Raw genomic sequence first — 27,157 nt, forward strand, 5'->3', positions numbered from 1 at the left:
ACGTTTGTATCAGTGACACCAGCTCTTGAGGACACGCCGGAGCACTTTGCAGCCCCCCAGCCATGCCTGGGTTTCACCTGAGAAGCTTGGTAAGCTATATTACACTGAAATGAGCTCTCACTGCTTAACCCCCCCCCCCCCCCCCCCCCCCCCCCCCACCCTCCCCCAGGGCGTACAGGCTATACAACTACATTTAGGCGAATCTAAAGATAGCCTTTCACTGCCGTTTAGATTTAACCTGCAGATAATAGCTGTCGTTTGCTGTCACAAAAGGAAAAGGAGAGTCGTTGTCCTCCAGTGTAGAAAAAGAGTCATAGCCACTTTTGTGTTGTTTGTCTTGTTGGAGATGCATTACTGCCCTCAAACTTAACAACAGATAGCAAATCAGGTCAGTGATGGCTAAACTGGGTCTGTCCTAAGTGTCTTTAGACTCAGAACAAGGATCAGGGACTTAAAAGTGTGAAACATGGTCTAGATGTTGAAAGATTTAGCTAAGGACCTTTGTTTGACAGACATGTTACTCAACTTACAGCCTGCAATTGTTCATTTTATGGCTAATCATCAATGTACAATAAATAATAAGAAATAAAACAAAATAAAGACAATTTAAACGTTTTTCTTAGGTTATTTCATCACAGAAGAATCGATAGCATGTCACCGGTCAAGTCACAAGGTGGAAATCAACAGAAAAATGTGAGACAGAATGCATCTCAGCCTCCCACCAAAGTGCCTAATGGGAGACAAAAAAGAAGCGTGGGTTCACCAACTCTGGAGGACAGAAAGATGGATGAAGGGAAGAGCAATATTCAGAATAAAGTAAATCAAAGTAAAAAGAGAGGTACAGAACCAAAAGAATCGCAGAAACAAGTGGGGAGCACACTAGGAAACAGAACAACTGTAAATCGTAGAACACAACCTCAACATGACAAAAATAGTAAGATGGGAAAAAGCAAGACCACCAAACTCAAGTCTCCACCAAAAGCAGTCGCAACCGTGCGTGGGAGGATCAACAAGAAGCTCCCCACCGAGCCTGAAAACAAGAGAAGGGACAAAGTGACGGACACTGAGGCGGAGGAATCAGAGAGCGACACAGGAAGCTCAGCGGAGGTGTCGTACGAGGAAACTAGCAATGATGAGAAAGAGGAGGAGCGGGGAAGTAACAAAGAGCCATCTGAGACACATGGGAGTGAGGAGAGCAGTGAGGAGGAAGAGGCTGAGGCATCAGAAACAGAACAGACGGCAAACGAGGACTCGGACAAGGAGCTTTCAGAGGAAGCCAAATCTAGAAGTGAAGCAGTCACGTCCAGTGAAGAGGAAGAGGTAAACGAGAAGGCAGTCAGCAGTGATGTGAGTGAAGACGAGGTGATATCCCAGGACACTTTTGAAAAGCCAACGGCTGATAAAGCCTGCAGAAGACGCAGACAGACTCCACGTGCCTCGGAGCCTAGACAAGGACGGAAACACAAGATGTTTAAAAAAACAAAGGCAGATAAGCAGGCGGAGAAGGCAGAGAAACAGAAAGCCAAAGCAGAGAAGCAGAGGTTAGAAAAGGAAGCCAAACAAAAAGCCAAGGAAGAAAAGAAGAACAGAAAAAAAATACAAAAAGAGGACAAAACCAGTTCTGCAACAGAGGAGATTCAACCACCAAAAGACCTTTCTATTAAAAAGGTTGACACAGTAAAAGGCAAGACCCAAACAAAAAACATCAATGAGAAAGATGATCCTGTAGAAGCTGATCCAGATGTCGAAGAGGAGGAGGCTGAACCAACATTGACCAAAGCCATCAAAGGCCAAAACCGAATTATGCTTCTCAAAGCCAAAGGTAAAGACCTCAAAGCCATTCTGGAGCCTGAGGAGCAGCAGGACGCTGGAAGTGTCGTCAAAGTGCGGCCACAGAGGTTGCTCTTGGGGAAGGTCAAGATGGCATCGCTCCGGCAGAAAGCAAATAAGGTGTTAGCGAAGCCTGACGAGGAAACATCAGAGAGTGAGGCCATTGATGGGGGGTCCAGCAAACCCAAGGAACATTTGATTGCACGGAGAAAAGGTATGACTGGTTGGATTCAGAAAAACATGCCGCATGGGTTGAACATGAGAAAGAAGCTTTCTGCTTGGACTAAAGCCATTGGGGTATCCCACTGGCTATCCTTCCGGAAGATACAGCAGAAGCAAGGCCTCAGAAAATCTAAGGGTAGTATCCTCAAACATAGGATGGCTATGAGATTGGCCAGTAAAACCAGCCTTACAAGTAAGAAAAATAGGGGCCCCTCTGCGGACAAAATGGTTCAAGAGAATGCCAGCCTTCAGGGAAAGGTGGGGGAGGGAGGGGAGGAAGCGGGCCCAGCTGGGGAGAAAGAAGTAGAGGCCAAATATGCTGTGGTACTCCCCAGGATGAACAAACTGGGCAAGGCAAAGATGGCCAAGGTTCCCCAGGCAGCTCCTGGACCTTCTACTCCATCAAGTACCACTGGACCAACAGGAGAACTCACCACATCACAGCCAAAACCCCCTAAACCAGGTGCCAGGCTTGTGCTCCCCGTCAAACCAGATCTCAGCCTCCTGAAGTCCATCAAGAAGTCCTTGCCAGGGGGGTTAACATTAGGTGCAGACGTGGCAGAGAGGAGCCCTGGGTCCAGTGGTCCACCGGAGGGATCGTCCAGCATTGAGGATAGAAAGAGGAGAGCTGCCCTCGACAATCAAGATGGAGTCAGTGTGCTGCAGGCTGCAAGAGGGAAATTTAACCCCTCCCAGATCAACCTGACCAAGATGTCCTTGTCGGGGAAAACAATAAGTGGTGGGGTGACTCGAACCAAGGGACCAGACCCAGAGAGAGAGGCTGCAACTGGGATACCCAGGTCCACCACTCAGCCCTTCCCAAATGGGGAGGCAAGTGCTGTGATGTCAGGTGTCCGGTCCTTGTATGAAGAAGAGGCAGACAGGGAAGTAGCCCAGCTGATGGGTGAGGGGGGGATATATACGATCCCCCAACCAGAGGTGCACTGGGCTGGTAACCCACGGATGAGTGGAGACCCTCAGGTATGTGTTACATTTTTGACGGTAGACTTTTCATTAAGTTAGTCCGAAACTGCACTCTGTCACTTAAAGAAATGGTAGAGAAATAACAATAGGTGGAGCGTGACAAAATGTAGTTGAATCAGTGTGATCCAATGATCTCAATCATCTGTCTTTGCTGTGTGTGGGATTAGGACTGGCTGCGTGCGGAGAACCTGTTGCCCCACCAGACAGTGGAGAAGCTAACCAAGTGGACAGTCTATGATGATGGGGGCCAGGCCAGGACCATTCCTGTCCACAATGGCAGGGGCCCCTGGGAATCAGAAGACCCCACCCAGGAGATGCTGGAGAGTCGACTGGTCAGCACACAGGTAATGATACTGCATTATGACGAAGTCCTATTAGCGCCCTTGTCGTTGAGGGTAGAAGAAACATCATACTCACAATTTAGCTATTCTTTATGCGCATTCAGATTTAACACAGAGCAAATTTCATTCTTGGTTTATTAAATACATAATCTGTAGCTGGCTAGCAATGCATGCATTGCTCAGACTCTGACTGACCTTAGAACCTAACTGGGAATTCTTGAACTCTCTGTTATTGCCCTCCATATCCTTCTACTTTTAGCTCTCAACTTTCAGAAATTGGAGTAATTTGGCCTTGGATTATTCCATTATTAAAATCTTTGGCTTAAACTGAAACAATTTTGACTCAAGCAGACATGTCTTTGCCTTCAGTTCGCGCAACTTTCTGCGAATTTGCATCTGTTCGCGTTCACTTGTTTCCATTCAATCGCCACCTCTAAATCTCACTCTGCGTTTGCTCTGACAACATCCTTCAAGCTTTAATTTAGTTGTAGTAAATTGAAGCAAAGACAAATAGACTTGTTTACCTGTGACCCAAGACTTACAATAGCTTGAGCTTGAACAAATATCCTTGTGAGACTTTGGTGCTAGGTGGCACTTCTTTTTGTGTTTCCACTGTTTTTTATAAATTAGGTGTTTCTAATAAGCCATAAATACTCAAACTGTTTACTATATACTTTTCTTTAAATACTTAAAGTACCTTAACTGCAGAGTGTACCAGCAGGTTTTTAAAGTAGGCTTATATTTGTAATTCCCTCAGTTTGATAAGTGTATTTGGTCATATCTCAGTATGAGACCTCCTTGTTTTATGATCCGCTCCTGTTTGCCCTCTAGGGTTTAAGTGGACAGAATCTCTTGATTTCCTAAGAAGGCTTTTAAAACAAAAAAGTATTGCCATCTATTGTCATGTATTTGGCCTTCATTAACCAGTAACATTCACAAAGGTGTTGTAACAGCAACAGGTGCAATAAAAACAATCAATCACAGTGTTCATTTGCCCACAAAGTCCTCAGATGAGGTTTGATGAGATCAGCTACAAGAACATACCTGTGTGGGTGGACTATATGGGTGGGCAGGCTCTTTAAAGTGTTAGTTGTCCTGATTTATTCAGATGTAGTCATGATTGACAGCGCTGCAAGCAGTGCCAGCTACCCCTGGAACTCGCATGTTGTATCAGCTTCTGAGCAGCATCCAACTAGTTCCAGGAACTTGTCTCTAATGTGGACAGTGAACAATGGGAAGCAAAAACAGAACCAGTGACAATGGATACACCTTATGTTACATTTTCAGGAAGTTCCTGCCGTGGCAAAAAGCCTCAAAGTGGACCAGACTGTTTGGAAAGGGGAGATCCTGGTGTTGACCTGGTGGTGGCCTTTGACTCAAAGACAGCAAAAGGGCCCATTCTTGTCCAGATAACAGAATGACTATCTGACTGACCAACTGAATGACACATGTCCCTATGCTTTGGCCCTGCAATTAGCAGGGAAAGACTGCAGATACATTCTCTATGTTGTTACAACATTCTTGCAGTGGTGAACCTCAGTATACTAACGTCTCAATCTACTTTGTCAAGACGTATTTTCCTGTAAACCAAAGTAACAAACATTACCTCCAATTCAGAAAAGTTACACTATTGCTATCTAATGTCTAAGAATGTGTAAGGGTTGGAGTGTCAGCATATCAGATCTACTTCATCACTTATAGTCGGTGTGCACACAAGACAATAGGGCATAAAAGACTTACTGCTGTTTTATTTATTTCCTGCTCTGTGCAGATACAATAGAGCATACAACACACCCGCTATGAGATTGCGGTATATCAGCTATCACACTGCTCCACCGCTGCAAGTGGATTGGTTACCCGCTGTGGAAAGGTTATGGGTGGAGTGGACCATTAGTAGCGGGGAAGTGCAGAAACAAAACACATCTTAAACCATAAAGGGCTCTGGCGAAGACTCATTTGCTTATTTAAAAAATCTTTTAATTCAATACTAGGCCAGACTAGTAGATGGCTGTGGAGAGAAGGTAAGGGCAGAGATGTCTGAAGTTGATGGACCTGACTGAAGGGATGCTTCAAATGTAGACTGGTGGGGATTTGATGTCAACTTATGTCCTCATAGCTGCTCATGTCTCTGCCTTCTTTCAGGTGGTGATGCCTGGCTGCAAAAGAACCATAGAGGTGGATGAGGTGGAGGATCTCTCCCAGCTGGAGTGAGTTTTCTCTCTCTCTCTATCTCTCTCTCACACACACACACAGTACTTACAGTATATACACACTTTTTCAACCTGTTTGTCTACTGTTCTCAGAGAGGTGTGCGAGAGCTCTGTGCTGCTGAATCTGAAGAAGAGGTTCCACCGTGACTGTATTTATGTAAGCTTCATTCCTGATCTCACACTATGATCTGAAGCCTTTTTTAAAGCAGGTAAGATGTTCATTCATTTCATTTGGGTGACATATTCCCCATGCTGCAACTGGAAATTTCTGTTGAAAGAAGTTTTGGAAACAACTTAAGTGAGCAAAAAATGTATAAATTGCGCAAACTCCATCCACCGAGGAAGACCGTGAGATTTGGTTGAAAGCTCCAGAAAAACTAGTACGGGCAACCTTGAGGTTTTTAAGTTAAAGTTAGACTTTGAATACTTTAATGCCAAATGGTGGTGAACACCTTGATAGATAAAAACAACAACAATCAAAGCACAGATAAATAATAATGCACTACCACAACTCAACTGCTATCAATGTGGCAGACATGTAGCAATATCTGTTGTCGTTGCAAAATGAGATTTTCAGACTTATTTCCCCCCCCAATAATTTTTCATTCACTGTATGACTGTCATTTTATTTTTCCCCAGACTTACATTGGAAACATGCTGCTGTCCATTAACCCCTTCAAACCCCTTAACATCTACACGGAGGAGCTGAGGCAGAAATACCAGGGCACAGAGCAGCATAGAAACCCACCGTGAGCAAACTATTCTCACACAGAGCGGCCCTGTTTGCATTTTGTTTATTTGATGCCGTTATCCCGAGATCCCGAGTTCATTATTTCCTTATCACGGATAACATAGCTCATCTTCTTACGTTAAAGTGTTAATTCATGTTGATCCGTGAGAAAAAAAGAAATTCTGGAGATAGCGATATATACGTAAGTAGTCCAAGTAGTCATCGTAGGATGTGGAGGATAATCAGCACCATAGGGGCTTGGACATACGCATAAGAAATAAGAGGTAACAATAAAAGATTGTTTTCTAGAGATAACGAAATAATTAACTTGTGATCTCAAAATAACAGTATTAAAAAAGATAATTGCCAAGCACAGGCTGTTCTTGGCTTCTGTATTATTCAGCTTTCTCTTATTATACTTTCAATAACAACTGGCAGCATGCATCTCACCAAAGGTTTCAGTTCCTTCAGAGCATCTGTCCACCTTACGTTTTTCTATTACTAATGTTTGACTTTCTGTTGCTCTCTGCTTCAGCCATGTGTACGCCATAGCCGACGCCGCTTTCAGTCAGTCTCAAGCCTCCTCACAGGAGCAGTGCATCATCATAAGGTACTGACAAGAACCCCAATATCTTCATGTTTAATCTTTCCGGCCTCAGATTTTAAACAAAAGTCCTGCTCTTTTCCATCATCTATAATCCAATAGGATACATATTTTAAATTATAAGGCTGCTTATCCAATCCAAACTCCACACTGAAGGGCCACCCAGCTCGGGGATCAAACCCGAGCAACTCTGAGGCGATAGTGCTAGCCACTACACCACTGTGCATCAACCAATCTTGTGGGTTTTTTTCACCCGGTTCCATCTAACAAAGAAAAAAGTCTTTAGCAGGTTCCCAGTGCAATTATCAACTGTGACGGCCCAGGGCCTCTGCCGGGGATTGTATGTCTTTCAGTGTCCCTGGATTGTTGGAGAGTCACATCAAGAAGATTGGAGGCAGCTGGCCACTGCCTTCGCCATATAAGACCCGCCCCATCCGGAGGAAGGGCTGGCTTCTTCCCCTCTGACACACCTGGTGTGCTGCAAGGAGTGTTTGGCAGCAGCACTTGAACTTTCTGGCATTCTACGAGAATGCTCATTTGTGTTGCAATTTGAAATGTCCTGGCCTTTTGTTATTAAAAGTATTTGTTTGGTTAGCTCCTTGCCTGAGTTTTCGTGACATTTGCTATGGTTCTAGAGCCGGACCATAACTACATCAACAATCACTTGAGCAACACTTCAACCTCAATTCGCTCGACAATATAGCTGGCCACGCTTGGCTCATGTCATCGGTTGGCCCTGTGGCCAAGTGGTTAAGGCCCAACCATGAGCTGCAGCGTCCCTGGTTCACATGGAGAAAGGGGCCTTTGTTTCATGCCATCTCAATTCTAAGCTGTGTCATATTTCAGGTCATTTTTATTTCTCATGTAGTGGCCAGAGTGGATCAGGGAAGACTGAGGCTACCAAGCTAATAGTCCACTACCTCAGCTCTATGTATCAGGGCAGAAACGGCAACCTACGACAGGTAATTTAGGTTAAATAAATAAAGGTTTGATCAGCAGGCAACACTGCAAAGGGTTGGCGGGTGTACCCTTCAGTCCTCCACTCCTTATTGTCTTATTGCCTCACTTCCTTTCTCTTTCAGCCCATGGAGGTCTTTCCCATCCTGGAGAGTTTCGGGAATGCCAAGACCATCCTCAACAATAACTCCAGCCGCTTTGGCAAGTTCCTCCACATCCACATCCTCCAGTGAGTCCACCCGATGTCCATATCTTTTGATGTTGCACCATATGTTCCTGACGAGATTGGTTGCAGTAGTTTTACTTGTCAACTGTCTCTCATCTTGGTTAACAGCGGGGTTGTTGTAGGGACCTCGTTGTCCAAATATCTCCTTGAGAAGTCCAGGGTTGTCTTTCAGGTGAGGACATTGAGTGAGTGTGCTGTGTACTCAAACAGACGTTAAGTTTACTGGAGAAGCACATTTCATCAGGTTCAAACAGATTTTTAGACACATTTGTGAAAAAGACAACACATCACTTTGGCTTTGGCACCCACAGTGTGAATAGGGCTGCTGTCACTGTGTAAATGATTGTGTGATCAGCTATTTGTCTAATATATCACATTTGGCTGGCTTGTAGGAAAAAGTCTCAAGTTCCTTTTGAGTGCTTTTGCGTCTTTGGAAAATAAACAGTTTGAAGGCTCAGCTTTCGCACCTTGATAGAAGATACCTTCATCTACAGAATACAAATGATCAAATAGCTTTTCAATCTTCGGTTTTTAGCCTTGCTAGTGGCAGGGCTCGAGGGATAAGAATGTTGGTTGCCTGTCCACCACTTCAGAATTAAATATTGGTGAATGTCAAAGGGATTGCCTTGAAAATTTTGTACAGATAATCATGATCCCCAGAGTTGAAATTACAATTACTTTAGTGATCCATTGACCTTTCCTCTGGTGCTACCAGCAGGTCAAAGTTTTCAATTATCTAGTGAAATATCTCTGGCTTTTTGGGTTTTGAATGAGGCAACTCAACAACTGTTTGAGCGATTACCATGACATTTGGTACAGATATTCAAGGTCCCCAGAGAATGAATACAAGTTAACCTGGTGATACCCTTACTTTCCACCTAGCACCACCAACAGGTCAAAGTTTCAAATTATCTGATAAAATATCTCAGCATCTACTGCATGGATTGAGACACACTTCGGCTCAGTCATTCATGGTTCCCAGAGGATAAATCTTAATGGCATTGGTGAACCTTCGGTTTTTCCTCTAGCCTCTACCCTATGCTTCTGGCTCAGGCCCCTGCTTGAAAATGGCATGCCCGCTTGAGCATCCATATATATATGTTACTGGGTCAGAGTAACTGAAACTGGAACACAGTGCACACGCCAAACAAAACTGAAAATGTCTATACATGTTTCCATTCCAGAAAACATAACCCATTGGTCTATGTCAGGGGTCGGCAACCTGCAGCTCTTTAGCCTCTCTGTTGCGGCTCCCTGAGGTCTCCAACTGGCGCACCGGATCCGGACCCATGACTAAAAACCGATAGATAATTCGGAATTATACATATTGGGCACCGAGTTTAAATTTTAACCAGCGCGTCTTATTCAGCCGTTACGGCACTTGTTCGGCGGTGCAGGAAACACACCGACCAATGCATTGCAAATCACATCACGTGATGCAGCTCAGCCAATCAAATATGGGTATTCTGACAAGTTTCCTGACTCGAGCGAGGTTTACACACACCGTGACACACGGGGAGAGACGAGGAAATAGAAAGAAGAGCAGCAAATTGCGCTAATCGAAGAAGTTATCTCACATGACTCTCTCCAAAAACAGAAACGTGTTCAGAGAGAATATAATTTATGAGCAAGAATGAACAGAATCTTATATGTTAATTATTCCCACAGGCAGTTAAATCCTCTACCTCTGTCAAGCGCTTTTCCCTGCGAACGCGAACGGCTGATCCTGATTTTCAGACCCCCGCCCTCTGTAAACTATCAATGGATAAATCCAAAAAAAGAAAAGTCACGGAGGAAAATAGAGAGTTTAACTCTGCGTGGATGTCTTCATTTGCTTTCACTGCCAACGATGCTCACTTACCTGTATGCTTCCAGAACAAACACACAGCATTTGCTGAAAAGTGTCACGCTGAAGATGAGCGAGAAAGAGCGATTCCTCAACTGCTGCAGCAAACTCTCCTCTTCATAAGAGTTTGATATTGTTATATCAGGTAAAAATTGCAAATAAAATGTATATATAATATAACTACGGTATATATACAACTTTATAAGCTGTGATATCAATTAGCTTTTGCGCCACCGCGACCCGACCCCGGATAAGCGGTGGAAAATGGATGGATGGATGGATGGATGGCTCCAGACGAATTTTATTTGGTGAAAAATAGGGCAAAATGGCTCTTTGGATAGAAAAGGTTGCCAACCCCTGGTCTATGTGGACTCTTTATGCCTGTATTGAAGGCCAATGTCTTTAGGTTGAGTGCATCCTCCAGATGGAGACATAGACCCTGTATTCACATAGAATTCTGAGGTTAAGCTGTTAGATGCAAATGAATATAAACGTCTGGAATCGACTCAAAGATCATTTAGAGACATTGAGTAGCCATTAGCAGTGTTGATATGCCCTCAAACACAACTTTAAATCACTTTTAAAACAGCAAAGGAAAGAGATAATTTATGGTTAAAGTGAACTTTATTTTTTCTTCTTCAGCTGTTGGTTCAGTAAGTTTTGGTCGTAGAGCAATAAGACTTATAGCATTATTGTTGGAATGCGTTAAGCTTCAGCTTTCTTAATGAAATATCTTTTGTGCGGGTAGCATGAAATCTCTAGCACCACAGTGCTCACTAGCACTACAATGCATGCTAGCACCACAATGCCGACATACACCGTTATTGTGTGTTTGCTGTGTGCTCATTAAGGTACTTGGTGTTGGAATTGTGTTTCGCTAAGGTAAAAATGGTTATCATGAGCTTTTAACTTCTTGCCCTTCTGTGGGTATGCAGGATGAATATGTCGCTACATGTTAAACCCGTAGGGCGCTCGGATTCAAGAGGCTAAGTTAGCTCGCAATTTTTTGGGGGGTTCTTAATGAAATGTCTTGACAAATATAGGATGGATTGCCATAAAATGTGGTTCAGACATCCATGATCCCCACATGATGAATTCTAATAACTTTAATGATCCACTGACTTCTTCTCTAGCACCATCATTAGCATCACCATCAACTAAAGACATTCCTGAGACATGCTAATGCATTTTACTCAGATGGTGCCCATAGTATACATTAGATGCGAAATATCAAATGTTGTGTTTAAAAAACAAACAAGGCATTATCTTTATTAAATATAAACTAATTTGCATACATTTCCAGAACAGGAATGAACATTAAATGAAACCGTGTTCAAAATTCTTGTTTTATTTTGTTGACATATTAGAGTCAAAGTTTTTACAGAGGGAGTTTTGGATATCTATTTTTTTCACTCCATAAATCTGAAAACAATGTCAACAGCCATTACAAATCCATATTTGCTACCATTTTAGAAATAAAATGTTGTATAAATCAGGCTCTGAATGATATATAACAAACCCTTCTGTAAAAATAAGGAGATTTCTGGCTCAGAGTCTGAGAAAAAAACAAATTTAGAGAAAACCGCCTTTAAATATGAGTTTTGTAAAATTACATACATTTTGAAGAAACTACAGGTGAATAGGGTAAATAAATTAACTAATAGATATCACCATAAAAACTTACCCAGTTGATTACTAGGGAAGTTTATCTATCTATTATTTATTTGTATTACAAGTTCTCTGAAATGATACGTTTAAATATGCAAATCTGTCACGGGGCATGATGAGGACTCAGACGCAGACAGTCAGGTGTAGTGCAAAAAAGGTTTTTAATGAACCAAAAACAGGGAATCCAGGGACAAGACAAAAGACGAGGGGGAAAATCCGGCAGGAAAAGGCAGAACAGGCAGACTGGAAAACCGGGAACAGGACGAGCAAAACGGGCGGGTTGGACGGGAAACAAACACAATGATCTGGCAGTGAGTGAGTGAAAGACAGAGGTTTAAATAGTGACTAGGCAGAGTGAACAGGTGAGACTAAAGAGCTGATGAGGTGAGTGTGACTGGCAGGTGCACTGAATGAACTGATTAGGTGAGTGAGGAGCTACAGAAAGAAACAAAGACACAGAACACACAGGGCAAAGCCTGATCGTGACAAAATGAGGCATTATCTAATGTGAACCTTAAGTGAATTTAGGAGAAATCTACAGATGCAAATAGACAAAGTCTAAAGTATAAGATAAACACTTGAATGGGTTTTCTTTCCACTGGTCTGAAAGGAGACATGTTATGGAAAACAAATCGTAAAATTGATCAGTGCATGAACAAAAATGATGTTTTTGCCTGGTGTCTCGTTGTCATTATGAGCATGATAACATGTTGTTGATTTGATATTAATTTCCACATAATTTTTTCCCACTGGCGTGGACTTTAACCAAGTGGTTGATACAGCCACCTGATTTGTCCGTTGTAGTGTGTTTCATTACACTGTTGGTCGTGCTGTGAGTGATTCACTTGTGATTCACTTGTGTGATTCACTTGCTGGTTCTTTCCTCATGTCCCTTGTAGGCCAATGAGGAGAGGAACTACCATGTGTTCTATGAGCTGCTGGCAGGTATGAATGACTGGGACAAAGAGGAGCTCTACCTGCAAGGAGCCGAGACCTATTACTACCTAAACCAAGTACATCACACATCAATGAACACCCAACTATTCTCCAACTCAGTTTTTTTTCTTTCTTCCTCTTGACTCACTATACATGTTACATGTTTGACGTTTTCTCTGTCCGCCTCTAGGGTGGTGCCTGTGACCTGAAGTTTAAGCAGGACAAGCAGGACTTCCAGCTATTGGTTCAGTGCTTTGAGACCATCGGTCTGCATGCTGACCAGATCTCCACGGTCTGGGCCATCCTCTCCTCCATCCTGCAGCTCGGCAACATCTGCTTCAGCTCATACGAGGTGTGTGTGTGCAGGAGAGTGAGTGAGCGGTACACAGATCAGACATCGGTATCACACATTAGTCGCTGCTTTTTGCTTCAGAGCGAGTCGTTTGAGGTGGCACGTATCTTCAGCGAGGCCGAGGCCAGGAGGGTCGGCTCCTTGCTGCAGATTTCCTCCGAGGCTCTGCAGACCGTCATCACTCACAGAGTCACGGTTAGTAGCCGTTCACGCACCGCCCGTGCCTCTTGCTGAGTTATTGTACACATGTCTGCACGTGTGCACACTGATTAGCGTTCTCGTCCACAGGAGACAACCTACGACAGGATATACTGCCCTCTGTCTGTGGAAAGTGCCATAGAATACAGGTAGGAACATGCGGACTGAGTGTAAGCACAGATAGCAGACAAGTCTCTCAAACCAAAACTAAAAGAATCCCTTCCATCTATTGATCCGTCCATCCATTTTCTGCCACTTATCCGGGGCCTGGTCGGGGTCAGGCGGCAACCTCCGGTTCTGCCGAGTGCAAAGCAAATACAAAACTTCCAGTGTCCTCGCAAGAGCGAAGAGCTGGTCCACTTTCCAGGACAGAATCCACATTTCAACAATTGTCAGGAATCTCCTGTCCGTCACCTTGGCTCAAGCTTTCCCAGGGAGCAATATTAAGAAAGACATTCATTATATCCAAACTGCACAGCTTATTGATAAAGAAACAAGTAGAGACACTACTTTTTTTGTAGGGTCCCTGCTGGCAGCCAACATCATCAGCCAGAGACCCAGGCTGCATTGCTAGACTGCACTGGAGGGAAGGGAGGCACGGGAGAACCAGAATCAAGACTGAGAGGGGCAGACTGTCAGACCCTGCTGCAGTAACATGAGAGGTTTTCTAAAGGGACACTGGTGCTCGCTTTTGTCCACAGGGACCGCAAAAATCAACACCAAATGAAAGTTTCTTATTGTAGCTTTAATTATTTCAGTGCAAAAGATAATTTGGCTCATGAAAGTTTAATTGCAATAGTATTATGTATTAATTATTTTTTTAATCATTTAGCCAACCCACGTGGAATGGAATATTATTGTGTGAAAGTAGAATATGTACAGTGTTGACACCCCGCCTATTTCCAACTCCATTCCCCCCATTTTGTTATGTTTTTTTTTTCTGTTAATCATTTGCATTGTCCTCACCCCCTACCCCTCATCCTTGTCGTCTCTTGCAGAGATGCCATTGCCAAAGCCTTGTATTCAGTGCTGTTTGACTGGTTGTTGGAGCAGACCAATGACTGGCTGAGCCCCACAGAGATGGACAGCACTGTGGGCATAGTCGACATCTACGGCTTTGAGGTTAGTAATCTGCCTGGACCGAGATCTGGGAACTCAAAAGAAGAGCATCTTCTTGTGGTGGTAGATGTGACGTCCTGTGTTCCTCTGCAGGACCTGGGAGTGAACAGCTTTGAGCAGCTGTGTATCAACTTTGCCAATGAGCAGCTGCAGCACTTTGTCAATAAGGCAGTAATCTCCCAGGAGCAGGTCAGTGGGCTGTATACTAGATCCCTAAAGATCAACTGACCCCTTAAGTCACCCTACAAAAAGGGTTAAGCTGTGAATGGATGCCTTCATCAATAGTTGAAGAGTAATTTACTAACGCCCTATAGATCACTTATAAGCTGTTAAGAACAGCGTTTAGGTTCCCAGGTTGTGAGAAGTCCCTTTGACAGCATCCTCCTCCAGACACTCAGTGTTGTGTTTTTAGCTAGTTAGCTAGCTAGAAAGACTTCTCCGAGTTGACTTCCTGAAAAGATTTGCAAAAGTCATCTTTTGGTAAATAGGCTCATTTGCACAAAGACTAAAGGCAGAGGTGAAAAGTGCTTGTCTGTGTTTTCATCACCCAAGAGGAAATCTGGCAAGTAGAACCGAGAACTTCCCTATATTCACACGCTTAAACTAAGTGCAGTCTGCAATGTTACCGTGTGTGTTGCCTGCAGGAGGAGTACAGTACAGAACAGATCCAGTGGTATCCGATGCCACTCAAGAACTTCCACTCCTGTCTGGAGCTGATCTCCTCCAGACCACACGGCATCCTCCGCATACTGGACGATCAGACCTGCCTCCCCCAGGTACACACAAACACACACACAGTTTTAAGACGAAATGTTTCCATTTCCTTCTACATCTGATCTTGAGGGAGTACGAAATATTGAAAAGTAAACGTATATGTTTTTGGTATTGTTCCTCGTTATTTTTTCATCAGGCCACTGACCACACCTTCCTCCAGAAATGCCACTACCACCATGGGAACAGCCCCTACTATGCCAAGCCCAAGAACCCACTGCCAGTCTTCACTGTCTATCACTATGCCGGAGCTGTCACTTATCAGGTATCAGGCTCTATATACAGCTATATGCTATATACAGCAGATCTGTCAAACAACAGCCAGTGCTGCAGGAACATTTGTATTAAAACTTTCTTTCTAAAATCTTTTTCCAGGTACATAATTTCCTGAATAAGAACCATGACCAGTTCCGGACAGAAGTGGTAGAGCTTTTTGCCAGGAGTCGCTTAAAGGTGAAGCCCTTTGCCTGAATTGGTTCTAACAAGATATTTTAATCACAACATGTAATCGGATTACACAGGTTTGTGTATTAATGAAGGGGCCACATCCAAGTCTGAAAAGTGAAGCCAATGCGGAAGTGCCTTGAACTTGCATTCTTTCTAATGGCCAGCAGGGGGCGACCCCTCAGCAACCGACAATATGACTACACATTACACCTTTAAGTTCCAGTGTGCTGAGCTCTCTCATACAGAAATGCATAGCATTCACCTAAGAATAAAAAATGTATGACGTTATATGGTAACTATTGTATATTGTTATTATGACTTAACGTCTCAAATTCGCAAGATCGGGAAAACTGACAAATGTATCTTGGAATTTTGATATGAAAAAAGTCATAATGAACATGAATACAATAAAAACAATTACCAAGCACAAGACAATGAAATGTAAAAGTGTAAATGTTTCGTTAGGGTACATTACTAGTAGTCAGAATGATTAGTACACCTTTAGAGGCAGTACTGAATATAAAGGTGATCAGTTTACAGCTATTGTATATCAACATAAAACACAACAGTTGCTCCAAAAACATACTCGCAGGCTTTTAATTAAAACATACTTCATTTTGACAGTTCACCTGTGATTTTGCACGTTTGTCAGATGGTGTCGGAGCTGTTCCGGAAGGTTCAGGATGCTTATATTCAGCAGAGAGAGCTGGGCTGGAGAGGGAAGGGCCTCCGCCAGCAGCCCTCTACCGCCGCCTCACACTTCCTTCAGTCCCTGACGGAGCTCACCACCCGCCTGGACAGGTACCAACACACTGACTGCACTGAGCTGTCATTACCAAAGCATCGCTGTTAAAAGCCAGCTGGATGAACGGATACAGTTGCACCGCATGTGTTTAAAATCAAATAGCTGTGGTTTGCGAAGAACGTGGGGTTTAGTGAATGTCATGGAAAGAAATATGAGAATGAGTATGATAGCTGATCTATAATGTTTTCGTTTGGTGTGAATCATAAATTCTAGACCTCACACCATACGGGACAGAACGGCTCAAATCAGGACATTTCATGGGTACATTTCAATCACACGTACCGGTTAATACTCCTTCCAGAAGCCTGAAATTGCCTCTTGTTGGTGCTCTTAAATATTACATTTCACTTCTATAAAACAGCTATCAGATGCTGCTCGGCCTTTCTTTACGTGCATGTCGTAGGTCTAAGGTTGACGAATAACCTGTGTCTATGTTTTGTCCTTCAACTCTTAGATGCAAAACCACTTATATTCGCTGTCTGAAGCCAAACTACGTCAAGGTAACACCAGATACTACGTACTGATGCCAACGTCATCTGACCATGTATGACCGTGTACTGTGTCTCTCTCTCTTGTGTCTTCCGTCAGCATCCTGGGATCTTTGACGTAGACTACGTGTCGGCCCAGCTGAGGCATGCTGGGATGCTGGAGACCATCCACATCAGGAAAGAGGGTTTCCCCATACGGATGCAGTACTCCTACTTCATTGAGAGGTCCTTCAAACACACATGGCATCCTTGACCGCAACCGTCATCACAGTACTTTCATGTTTATTATGCTGTCCCTCATTTAAGAAATACCAGTGTCTCATTTTTGCTTTTCTTGCTTTCTTTTCTCGCACCTACTGCTTTTCATCAATGGCTGCATAGCTGAAAGATGTTCTGTTCAGTCAAGTGATACCTGACCTGATCCACAAAATGAATTCACTGCTAATTTATTATTATTTTAGTTTTTATAATTTCTGACTCAACCATATTCTTACAATTACATTTATACTAGAAATTTTGGTCCAGAGAAAACAAAACACATTCTGGATCTGCGATTTACGAGCTGATAGCAAATTCTCTGGCGTAACGTTAATGCTGGAAATTGGCAGCAACAACACACAACACTATCCAGCGGTTAACGTCGCCATGACGACGATGTCAGCGTAAATAAGCCACATTAAAACCACATTCATCTGGTAACAGGATTGCTGCGTCTATATATTTTCCAGTGTCACACTGTGCACTGCGTGTCATGAGACTGTGTTGCAAATGTGGAATTTTATATTGTGGCTCCAGTTTTGATCTCATCCTGAAACAATGCCAGTGGGCCACAATATATAGTATTATTGCATTTTAATCTACTAATATTTCAGTCTGGTCGTTTAGTGATGGGCTGATTAACCAGCTCATCAACCAGCTGACAATTCCTCCCTCAGAGTCACATCATTAGGATGGATACAAATAATCAATTTGTACTGTATATCCAGCTAGCATAAGCCCATTTGGGTAATATTAGGGTAAACATTTAGGAGAAGTGTCAGTCCTGCTGTGTGTTTGGTTCTGTTAGCTGATAGCTCTGTTAGCTGTATCCATTCTGTTAGCTGGAGGAGTTCTAAGATAAAGATATACAGTATATATGTGTGTTTATATATATTATATATTATATATATATGCATGCAATTTATTTACCTTGGCATGCAAACCAAGAGTGGAACAGTGAGTAATCATAGGAGAAAGAAGAGTCCAAACTGAAGCAACACACACACACATACACACAACCGAATACATAATCTCCTGGTAGAGATAATAACATAACCAACGAAGAGTCTAGCAGTATCTATGATGATGGATGTTCATTGCTGGTGTAGTGTGTGTCCCAGAGTATCTGATTCTGGATTTAGGAGCTCCTGGCCGTGTTGTGTTCCACAGATACGGGGTGCTCCTGAGCCAGCGTCTGAGCGAGGCGTCCAACAGAGAGCAGTCGGTGGCTCTGCTGGACACGGTTGGTGCAGAGGAGGGACAGTACCAGCTGGGACTCACCAAGGTGCCAAACTGCCCACTCGTCACACCGATTAAAAGTTTTTTACTGTACATATGAACATGCTTAGATATATGTGTATATCTGCGTTAGCTGTTCCTCAAGGAGCTTCTGTACCAGCTGATAGAGGAGAAGTGGAGCAGCACCCAGACCTGGGCTGCCATCACCATCCAGAGGAACATCAGAGGCTTCCTCTGCAGGAGGAACTTCAGGTTCTTCAAACAGAAAGCCATCGTCATCCAGAGCCACATACGAGGACACCAGGCCAGGTACAGGAAGGAGGAGGATCAGAGAGGAGAGGATTATCAAAATAAATTGTTGTTTTCTTAATCTTTCATCTTTAATGGCAAAACTACATAATAAAATATAGGAAATACTGTTTGACAAGTCCTGAAATCAAAGCTTTGCTACTGGGAAAAAACCTTGTATCTCCAGTCAGGGATTTAAATTTTTTTTTCCAAATATGGTCACTTTCGTTCATCGGTTGCAAAACAGCCAAGATGGCGGTGAACTCAAGGCTTCATGATGGCAGTCCATAAACCAATGGGTGATGTCAAGATGACTATGTCCGCTTCATATATATATATACAATCTATGGAAAAAAGCATGTACATGCGCCACCTTTGCCTTTCCAGTTCAAATGATTTTATTCCCGCTCTTTTCAAAGCCACACTCCATTGATTAAAAACAGTAATTTTACGTCACCTTTGCCTCGATCAGTTAGTTTGTTTGTATTAACTGTAGGTAATACACTGACTATGAAAAAGCATATATGTTGACGCTAAAACAAAAGTACTTCCACCAAAATTTGAACTTTTGTATTTGAATAGATAAGGAACACTATTGGGAAGCTACAGAATGAAAAAAAATAATAATGTCCTAAATAAGTAATTTTAAGGCTCATTTTGTAGTTGTCGTAATGTGGATGTTACAATATCAAAGGTCTATAATAAAATATTGCAATTGTATTGTAGAGAGTCTGAAGGAATGATAACTCAAATAAAGCACCCTACATCAAAACTATACTAAAGTACAACACCTGAGTGACTGTACTACAGTACCTCTGGGTGGAGGGAGGGGGAGTCTCCACGTGTTGCCGTACCCACTTAACTCACATGAGGAAAGGGAGTTAGGGTTTCCCCTGCCGGCTGACATGAGGTCAGAGAGTGAGTAATAAGCTAATGTGAAGCGCTCCGTGTTTGTGTGTTGCTGCCCCCTCTCTTTTTCCAGAAAGTACTACAAGCGTCTGAGGCAGTCCTTCACCCAGTTCTGGGCGGTGATGATGATAACCAGGGACACCATCAAGAGGCGCCATTGGAGAAAGGTAATATATATATATATATGAATGTGAGAGAGAGAGAGAGAGAGAGAGAGAGAGAGAGAGAGAGAGAGAGAGAGAGAGAGAGAGAGAGAGAGAGAGAGAGAGAGAGAGAGAGAGAGAGAGAGAGAGAGAGAGAGAGAGAGAGAGAGAGAGAGAGAGAGAGAGAGAGAGACTGCAGAATCCTTGGCTGGGTTTCTTGGCAACCTTCTGTTTTCTGACTTTATTGTGCTATAAATCTTTACTCCGGAAGCCTCTTACACAACACCAGCAGCTAACACTCCAGCATGAGTTGCAATAGGAAACTCTCCGTGATAACGCCCTGACATCCATGTTTGGGGTTAAAGTGTAGTTTCTTTTTCCATTTCCTCTCCAATGACTTCTCTACCTATAGTGCTGCGTGTATTGTTACGTCAATGGTCTGTATAAACAATGTCCAATTATTGGTAAACTTTACTTTATTTTACAGAATGAAATTAGTTTTCTTTACCAAATCATAGTTTAAAAAACTATCTTCTTTGTTATCTCTAGTTGTATCTGACAACTCAATACAATGGATGAGAATGGAATTTTAGTTGTTTTGCACAAAACGTTTAAAAAAACATGTTTGAATCTGTACTAATCAAAATGTTGTCTATAAACAAATATATCAAATGTATTCTTGTAGTGACCAATAAGTTCACCTCTACGGAGCATTATACTCTCTGTATAATATATCTTTTACATTCATCAATGCCATTTCCTGCAGCAGCATCGGGCAATAAACCCACAGTACTGTGGCTCAGTGATAGTGCAGGGTCGTCCTACAATCAGAGGATCGGCGGTTTGATCCCCGGCAACGCTAGTCCATGTCAATGTGTCCTTGGGCAAGACACTTAACCCCTAATTGCCATCTGTGTATGAAAGGGTGTGAATGGGTGAATGTCATGTCGTGTTAAAGCGCTTAAAATGGTCTGAAGACTAGAAAAGCGTTATACAAGTACAAGTCCATTTACCGTTTATTCTACCTGCTCCGCGGCAAACAGTGGACGTAGTGGAGCCTTTAGCAGCTGAAGAGGACGTTTTTCTCAGGAGCATAAAAGGCCAATCCTAGAGCAGCGTGACACGTCGTGTTTTAACAGCCATGGACTGATGGTGGCGATACACCAAATCCGATCAACAAACGAAAATACACGACTGAACCGTTGGGGTGCGAGGCTTTGTTCTGGCTCAACTATTTTCAACATGGTGGCGGGGTCACAAACATTCTCATCTTACATCAACACATTAAATGTGTTTCTGAAAACATTTAAAATTTAAAACAAAATGTGTTTCTGAAAACATTTGAGACAAGAAATAGGCCATACGTTGTATCCATCATGCTACACGCAGCCTGCTCTCTTGCTCTTCACATACATCAACGAATTTGGTGTATCTCAGCAGTACGCTGTATTCACACCAATCGCAGCGATAAGCGGGCGTTGTGGGAGTGTCACTTAATGGCCCGTTAACACACGAATATCAATAACAAGCACGACGAGTCACCTCTTTTTCCCCCTCATGGCTGGGTTGCACAGCTCTGGATCGCCGAGTTACTTCGGGTTGGTCTTCTCCAAAAGTTGATTTCAGTTTTAACTCTTCGCCTCATGTCTCAACCCAAGTATGAAAAAGCTTAGAACTTTGGCAAATCGAATCCTGTAGATGAGCCATATTCCTCGATTTACCTGCACTCATTGAAACATGAGCATCACATTATAAAAATGTAGGCTAAGTGATCACGTTAAAACGTGTAAAACAAGGAAAGAAGTAGATTGTTACATCAAGAAACGTTTCTTGATATAACGTGACACGGCTGTGTGTCATAATAACATGAAATACCTTGTTGTTACAATAAAAGCAGATCAGTATCACGTTAAGATGCGTTAAGATCTTTATAAGGCGCTGATATGGCAGTGTTGTTCTTGTTTTTGTTTTTTTCATTTCTGTAAATCAGTTGAACTGTGGGGTGTCTTTAATTTAAGGGAGATTTCAAAATAAAGTTCCAAGGACAATCGTACAGTCCAGGTCAAGACTGAAGGCACTGGAATGTGAAAAAGAAAGAAACACAAGTGACAAATGAAAGCCAGAGAGGTGAATGTATGACTGATAACTGGATGTGTTCGTCCTCGTAACATATTACAGCATTGGTAATAAGTTCCTTTATAAGATCTCATTTATTTCCTTTAACCAGCTCTCTTATCGTGCATTAATCATGTCACTTGAGCGCGTGCACACACACACACACACACACACACACACACACACACACACACACACACACACACACACACACACACACACACACCCCCCCCCCCCCCCCCCCCCCCCTCACACACCCTCAGCCACACTCTGGTCTTGGACTTCAACCTCTCTTAGTGAAATTTGAAGCAGCACTGCATCTCTCCTTCCGCCTTCTGAAACCTGTCCGTCTAACTTCCAGCTCCACGGCTCGAACAGGTAGGCCGGCTCTCTTTTCACCGCATCATTATCAGATGCAAAAAAAATGTCTTCGACCTTTTAGTACATTTGACAAAAGAAACAGTTATTTTGGGCAGTGAGGAACACATGGATGGTAATAGACTGTATTAGGTTTCAAAACAGTCCAGAGACACCTCTTTTCATCTGGTGCGTCCCGCGTTTCATCTCTTTTTCTCCTCTTGGCTGCTAAACTAAAGCGACAGTTTTATTATTTTCTTAGTCCTTAGTCCTTTTGCCACAGTACCATTAGATCTGGTGTTATTGTTTTATGAGGTTTGGACTATGAACAGTGGAGCTGTCAGGCTGCCTGTGTCAGCTGAGCTGTGTCTTAGAACAGCAAGTTTGAGTAACTGAAAAACAAGATTTGGAGTTTTGACAGATGGATTTTGGGAATAAAGGTGACATCAGCGTCCTTTAACTCTGATACAATATAAATGATGACGTTTTGACTAATTCAATATTTGTAGTAGAACTGATTCATGCTCACTTCTCGGCTTTGACCTGATTTAACATCTATTGGTTTGCTCCTATTTTCATTCTTAACTTAAGAGTCCTATAGGTAACACTTTATATCCCTAATACTTTCTCCAGTGAGGAACTGACATAGCTGTCATTTCTTAGGAGGCTTCCTATATTGTACATTCATTATTATTGCAGCGTATCCAAAACGCTCAGGTTTGTTTTGTTAGAGCAGCTTTTGCATACAGTGGAAACAGAATTGAAAACGATGGTTTGATGGTAACAAGTTTTCATTCAATTTAAATAAAACAAAATGTATAATATTCTGATAGCCAAAAGCCAATAATCCAGTAGAAAATCATGGTAGATAATGTTGAAGTAGAAAGAGTTCATGAAAATACATTTTTTTGGAGTTCTGTTAGACCATAGCGATACTGCATAAAACAAAAGTATCATCCTCAATCTAAATTCATTGAATATATTGTACCGTTCTTTTATAGTTCCATAAATTATTAGAATTAAGTGTTATGGTTTGGGGAAATACAAAACAATTACAAATCCATTTTTTTATGCTACAGGAGAAAGCTATAAGAATTGTAACCAGAGCTGATTATTATGAACCACCCAACATATTATTTATTAACTCACGCCATAATTAATGTAAGTGTAGCTTTAGACTACACCTGACTTGCTTTGGTTTGTCACTACTTTAAAAAGAATGACTTTTTAAATTTTTTTGTTTTTATTTGTGTATTTGAGTTGTATAAAATGAAAAGGACTAAAATAAGCTAAAATAATTATGTAATTGTATGGTAATTACTGTGAATATTTACTTGTTTTTAGATGGATCTCTTAAGGTCTTAGAGATTAAGTCTTAATGTTTGAGAGATTAAGACTAACCCTAACCCTAATGATGTCATAATGATGTTATCAGCTTTATCTCATTTTAGGTTTGGGGAGTACAATATTTGAGCAGATAGCCTGTGTTATAAATGTGGAGTTGTTGTCTTTTGCCAGTCAGAGAGGGCCAAACATAAGAAGCAATATAGTTGCATCATGGGAAATGTAGTCCAGGGTTTTTGGGGTTCATCATCCCCAGAGGATTCATCCATGTTCTATTAATATATATTATATTAGTTATTACTGATGCTTTATCATTCTACTGTTGTATTTGAGCCAGTTGGAACTAATTTGAACAACTTAATGTACAGTTTGCTCGTTTATTCTATAACAATGTACCATATTTTATGCTGAAGTTTTATATTGAGTCCATTTTTGTTTGTAAAAATACACAAAGTAACTGGTCTGTACAGGTGGGATATGTAGTGGAGTAAAAGTACAATTTGTTTCTCTGAAATGTAGGGAAGTAGAATACGTATGAAGTATTATACTGTATAATGGGTATAATAATAGAGCCAAAGTTCCTCAATATTAAAGTACAGTATTTGAGTAAATGTAGTAACAAAAAACGCTACTGCCTGGTTCACTCTGGACAGAAGATTTGGATCTGCTTGTGGCTGAAATAAAAAAATTCAAGATGAATACTAAATGTTATGCCAATCCATATGTGTCAAGATACCACAATAGTGAAGTGAATTTTGATGCTGCTGCTAGTGGTGCTAGTCAGGAGATCATTAATGTCATTAGAGTTCATCCTCTGGGGAACATGAATGACTGTATACATATAATTTAATGGCAGCCTATCTGACCAAGTTGAAGCACCGTCTGACCAACACTGTGATCCCCCAGAGCAGTGGATGGCAGAACGTGGCCCGTGGGACAAATCTTGCCCTTCAGCAAACATATTTAGTTAGACCCCTGACAAATGTTGAAGTTTTCCTTTTCATAGTTTCAATGAAAACTTTAACAGGATAATTTTTTTTTTTAAATACATGAACATCAGTAGACAACAATGTAAATACAAGGCTCATTTAAATCCCAATAAATATGACCTCATAACATCTAAATACTGGGCCATCATGAAGAGAAGCATGCAAACCACGGATAACGTGTTCATTTGACCAGCGCGTGTTGCTGAGAAGTCTGGTAAATTTACAGACGAATAAAACAGATTGACAATATAATACTCTCCACTTAAATGAAACGAGTACCCTGTGAGTCCAATTTAATGTTTAAATGTCTCGACTTCAGCCTGTTTGACCAAAACAAATATGTGTGTGTTTGAATCAACCATAAATGAAGTGGACCAAATATTTTATAATGTATGGAAACCATATCTATATCATCTCTAGTGGCAGAGTGCTACACAGAATATATTTGGATATATAAGTCTTTTTTTGCCAAATGAGTATTAACAATCTGCTTTAAAGGTACTCAATGCAAAGTTCAGAGCGTATCAGTTGCCTCTGTACGGCTCTCAACGTGGCGATGGTCTTTACAGGAAACAAACTCAGAATTTAATCAGGAAATCATTAAACTGATAAACTGTGTGGGGAAAAGAATTTCCTCCTTTGAGGACAAATAATAAACTATAAGGTTGCAGGTGTGTTTGGATTAGTTATGATTTGTGACACACTTGTTTAGTTTGGGAGGGTCAACCATTGTAAACCCTCCCATGTGGAGGTAGAGCAGGGTTGGGCTGCCTGTGTGTTACCTGGAGACCCATTCTCTTGAGTTATTTGAGTTGATTTAAGTGTGATTATTGAAGCGAGGCCTTGATAAAAGAGAAGTGTTTGCTACATGAAAACATGCGCACACCCATGTTTAATCTGACCAGCAGACTTTACATCAATGACAGAATAAACTGCTGAACACAAGTGTACAAATAGACGGCCAGCGATGCATGGGATGGTTTTGATCATAATCATATCTGGGTGACGCCGCCCCCGCCGCATTGAGGTGTCTCCTCCCTGTCGGCTGTAAACCTTCCTTATAAAAACATTCTGGACTCTTGGAACTGCGTGTCATGTTGTAGGAGGCGGGGCGACCGGACTGTGGGTGTTCCAGGAGTATATAACAGGATAGGTATCTAAGAATAGGTCTGATTGAACAGTGAGTGTGCCTGAATAACAAGAGGATTACTCACTGATTCAGCTGAATCAAATATGAATATGACTACGATTATGAGATGATATCACGCTGTTCGCAGTGTGATTGACTAACTGGCCGCGTTTGTGTGTGTGTGTGTCAATTTCAGGAATTTCATGAGAAGAACAAAGTGAAGACAGTGACAAAGACTAAGTCTGTCTCTCCAGGAATGGTAAGGGAATAAAATCAAAGCGAACCTGCTGTAACATTTCACAGAAAGAACAGAAGTCGGCCTCAAAAGGGCCAACCGTCTGGTTTCTCCTGTGGTAGCCACACTGTCATGTTTTCCTTATGTTTGTTTCTTTTCTTCCCGTTAGGATGTGGGGATGTTGGAGATCCCCGCTGAGCTGTCAGCCCGACTGCGCAGCGCAGCAGGTCAGCTTCACATAACACTACAGCCTGCATATTCTGCTGCCATAGTGTGTTTTTGTCGGTTTGTGATTGCTCTTCCGTCTCCGTCCACTAGGACATCAGCACGCTTCAGGGGTCACAGAGGTGGCACCTCCGCAGGTGAAGGCAGGGCACAAGCTCGCCCTGCCTCTGGATATAGACAGATACCCCTTCTCTCGCTATGCCAAGTCCATATTAAAGGTGAGCAAGGTTTGCGGCACACACATGCACGTATTCATAATCCAGTCCTGGTTTATTTATTATGCTGTAAATCCTGCTCCACCTCACACTTCAGATGGTTGCCATCAACCTGCAAAAACACGTCCATTTTAACAATCCAGAGTTATATTTAAATATTTGCTGTGCAGAAATACAGTTTTTTTTAAGAAACTGGCCTGTTGGTCGACTGTTGTGTGTCTTGTTTTGTGATCAGAACACAGAGGCCAACAGCATGAATGAGTCCCCGGTCGATCCGCGGCTCTGAAGTCTCATGCTAGTATGTAAGCACAAACGATGATGAATGATAGTAGGCATATAGCATTTCATCAGTGCCGGGCCGTGTATTTTACACCTGGGCCTTCACTGCTGTCCTGCAGCTGAAATACCACCTTATAACCTCATGATGGCGCCACAGCTACGGTTATTATTCGTTTCTAGGGCTGTAACATCACGTATTCGTATTAAACCGTTCGGTACGAGGCTTACAAACCGAACAATACGTTTGAATAATACTAGTGCATTTGGAAAATGCAGAAGCTTAAATTGTGGGAAATATAATGTTTTCTGCGCTCATGTCGGAGACAATGGTCTGTGTGACCTCTGACCCGGAACAAAAAAAACCACAACAAAAAAGCTCCACAAGTGTTCTGGGAGGCTACGCTAACTAGCTTAACGGGAAAACAACAGCAGCAACACACATTCTGCTACACACTCGAGGGCACGGGCCATTCAGATATTAGATGTAAAAAAAACAAACACAGTTCACTTACCAAATGCTGTTCACTTAAAGACAAACTCCATCCTCCTTTCTTTGTTGACAAAGAGTTTCATCCCACGGTTAAATCCCAACTCACAAATCTGTTTCTCCTCCTTCAGCCATTGAGTGTTAAAAAACAAAGCTAGGTAAAGAAAAGAAAATCTACACCAAGCAAAATGCAAAAAAGTCATAATTTCTT

General features: G+C 42.2%; 1 protein-coding gene across 1 annotated transcript in view; it reads left to right on the forward strand.

Moving 5' to 3' along the window:
• Positions 1-590: 590 nt before the first annotated feature.
• myo15b (myosin XVB) overlaps positions 591-27,157 on the forward strand; it is a 55,622-nt gene continuing 29,055 nt past the window's right edge. Inside the window, exons 1-27 of the mRNA XM_076092749.1 lie at positions 591-3,033; positions 3,204-3,380; positions 5,520-5,584; positions 5,681-5,744; positions 6,227-6,336; positions 6,853-6,927; positions 7,790-7,883; positions 8,004-8,107; positions 8,213-8,276; positions 12,518-12,631; positions 12,745-12,906; positions 12,988-13,101; positions 13,195-13,253; positions 14,103-14,226; positions 14,317-14,412; positions 14,868-14,999; positions 15,134-15,259; positions 15,370-15,447; positions 16,094-16,242; positions 16,701-16,746; positions 16,835-16,959; positions 18,163-18,277; positions 18,365-18,540; positions 19,502-19,595; positions 25,702-25,764; positions 25,910-25,967; positions 26,059-26,183. Of these exons, the coding sequence (XP_075948864.1) occupies positions 652-3,033; positions 3,204-3,380; positions 5,520-5,584; positions 5,681-5,744; positions 6,227-6,336; positions 6,853-6,927; positions 7,790-7,883; positions 8,004-8,107; positions 8,213-8,276; positions 12,518-12,631; positions 12,745-12,906; positions 12,988-13,101; positions 13,195-13,253; positions 14,103-14,226; positions 14,317-14,412; positions 14,868-14,999; positions 15,134-15,259; positions 15,370-15,447; positions 16,094-16,242; positions 16,701-16,746; positions 16,835-16,959; positions 18,163-18,277; positions 18,365-18,540; positions 19,502-19,595; positions 25,702-25,764; positions 25,910-25,967; positions 26,059-26,183 (5,091 nt within the window). The 5' untranslated portion in view covers positions 591-651. The remainder of the gene's footprint in view (positions 3,034-3,203; positions 3,381-5,519; positions 5,585-5,680; positions 5,745-6,226; positions 6,337-6,852; positions 6,928-7,789; positions 7,884-8,003; positions 8,108-8,212; positions 8,277-12,517; positions 12,632-12,744; positions 12,907-12,987; positions 13,102-13,194; positions 13,254-14,102; positions 14,227-14,316; positions 14,413-14,867; positions 15,000-15,133; positions 15,260-15,369; positions 15,448-16,093; positions 16,243-16,700; positions 16,747-16,834; positions 16,960-18,162; positions 18,278-18,364; positions 18,541-19,501; positions 19,596-25,701; positions 25,765-25,909; positions 25,968-26,058; positions 26,184-27,157) is intronic.

This window comes from Anarhichas minor, unplaced genomic scaffold (genome assembly GCF_050575085.1).
Source record: "Anarhichas minor isolate MPS153535 unplaced genomic scaffold, ASM5057508v1 ptg000017l, whole genome shotgun sequence".
NCBI classification, from domain to species: domain Eukaryota; kingdom Metazoa; phylum Chordata; class Actinopteri; order Perciformes; family Anarhichadidae; genus Anarhichas; species Anarhichas minor.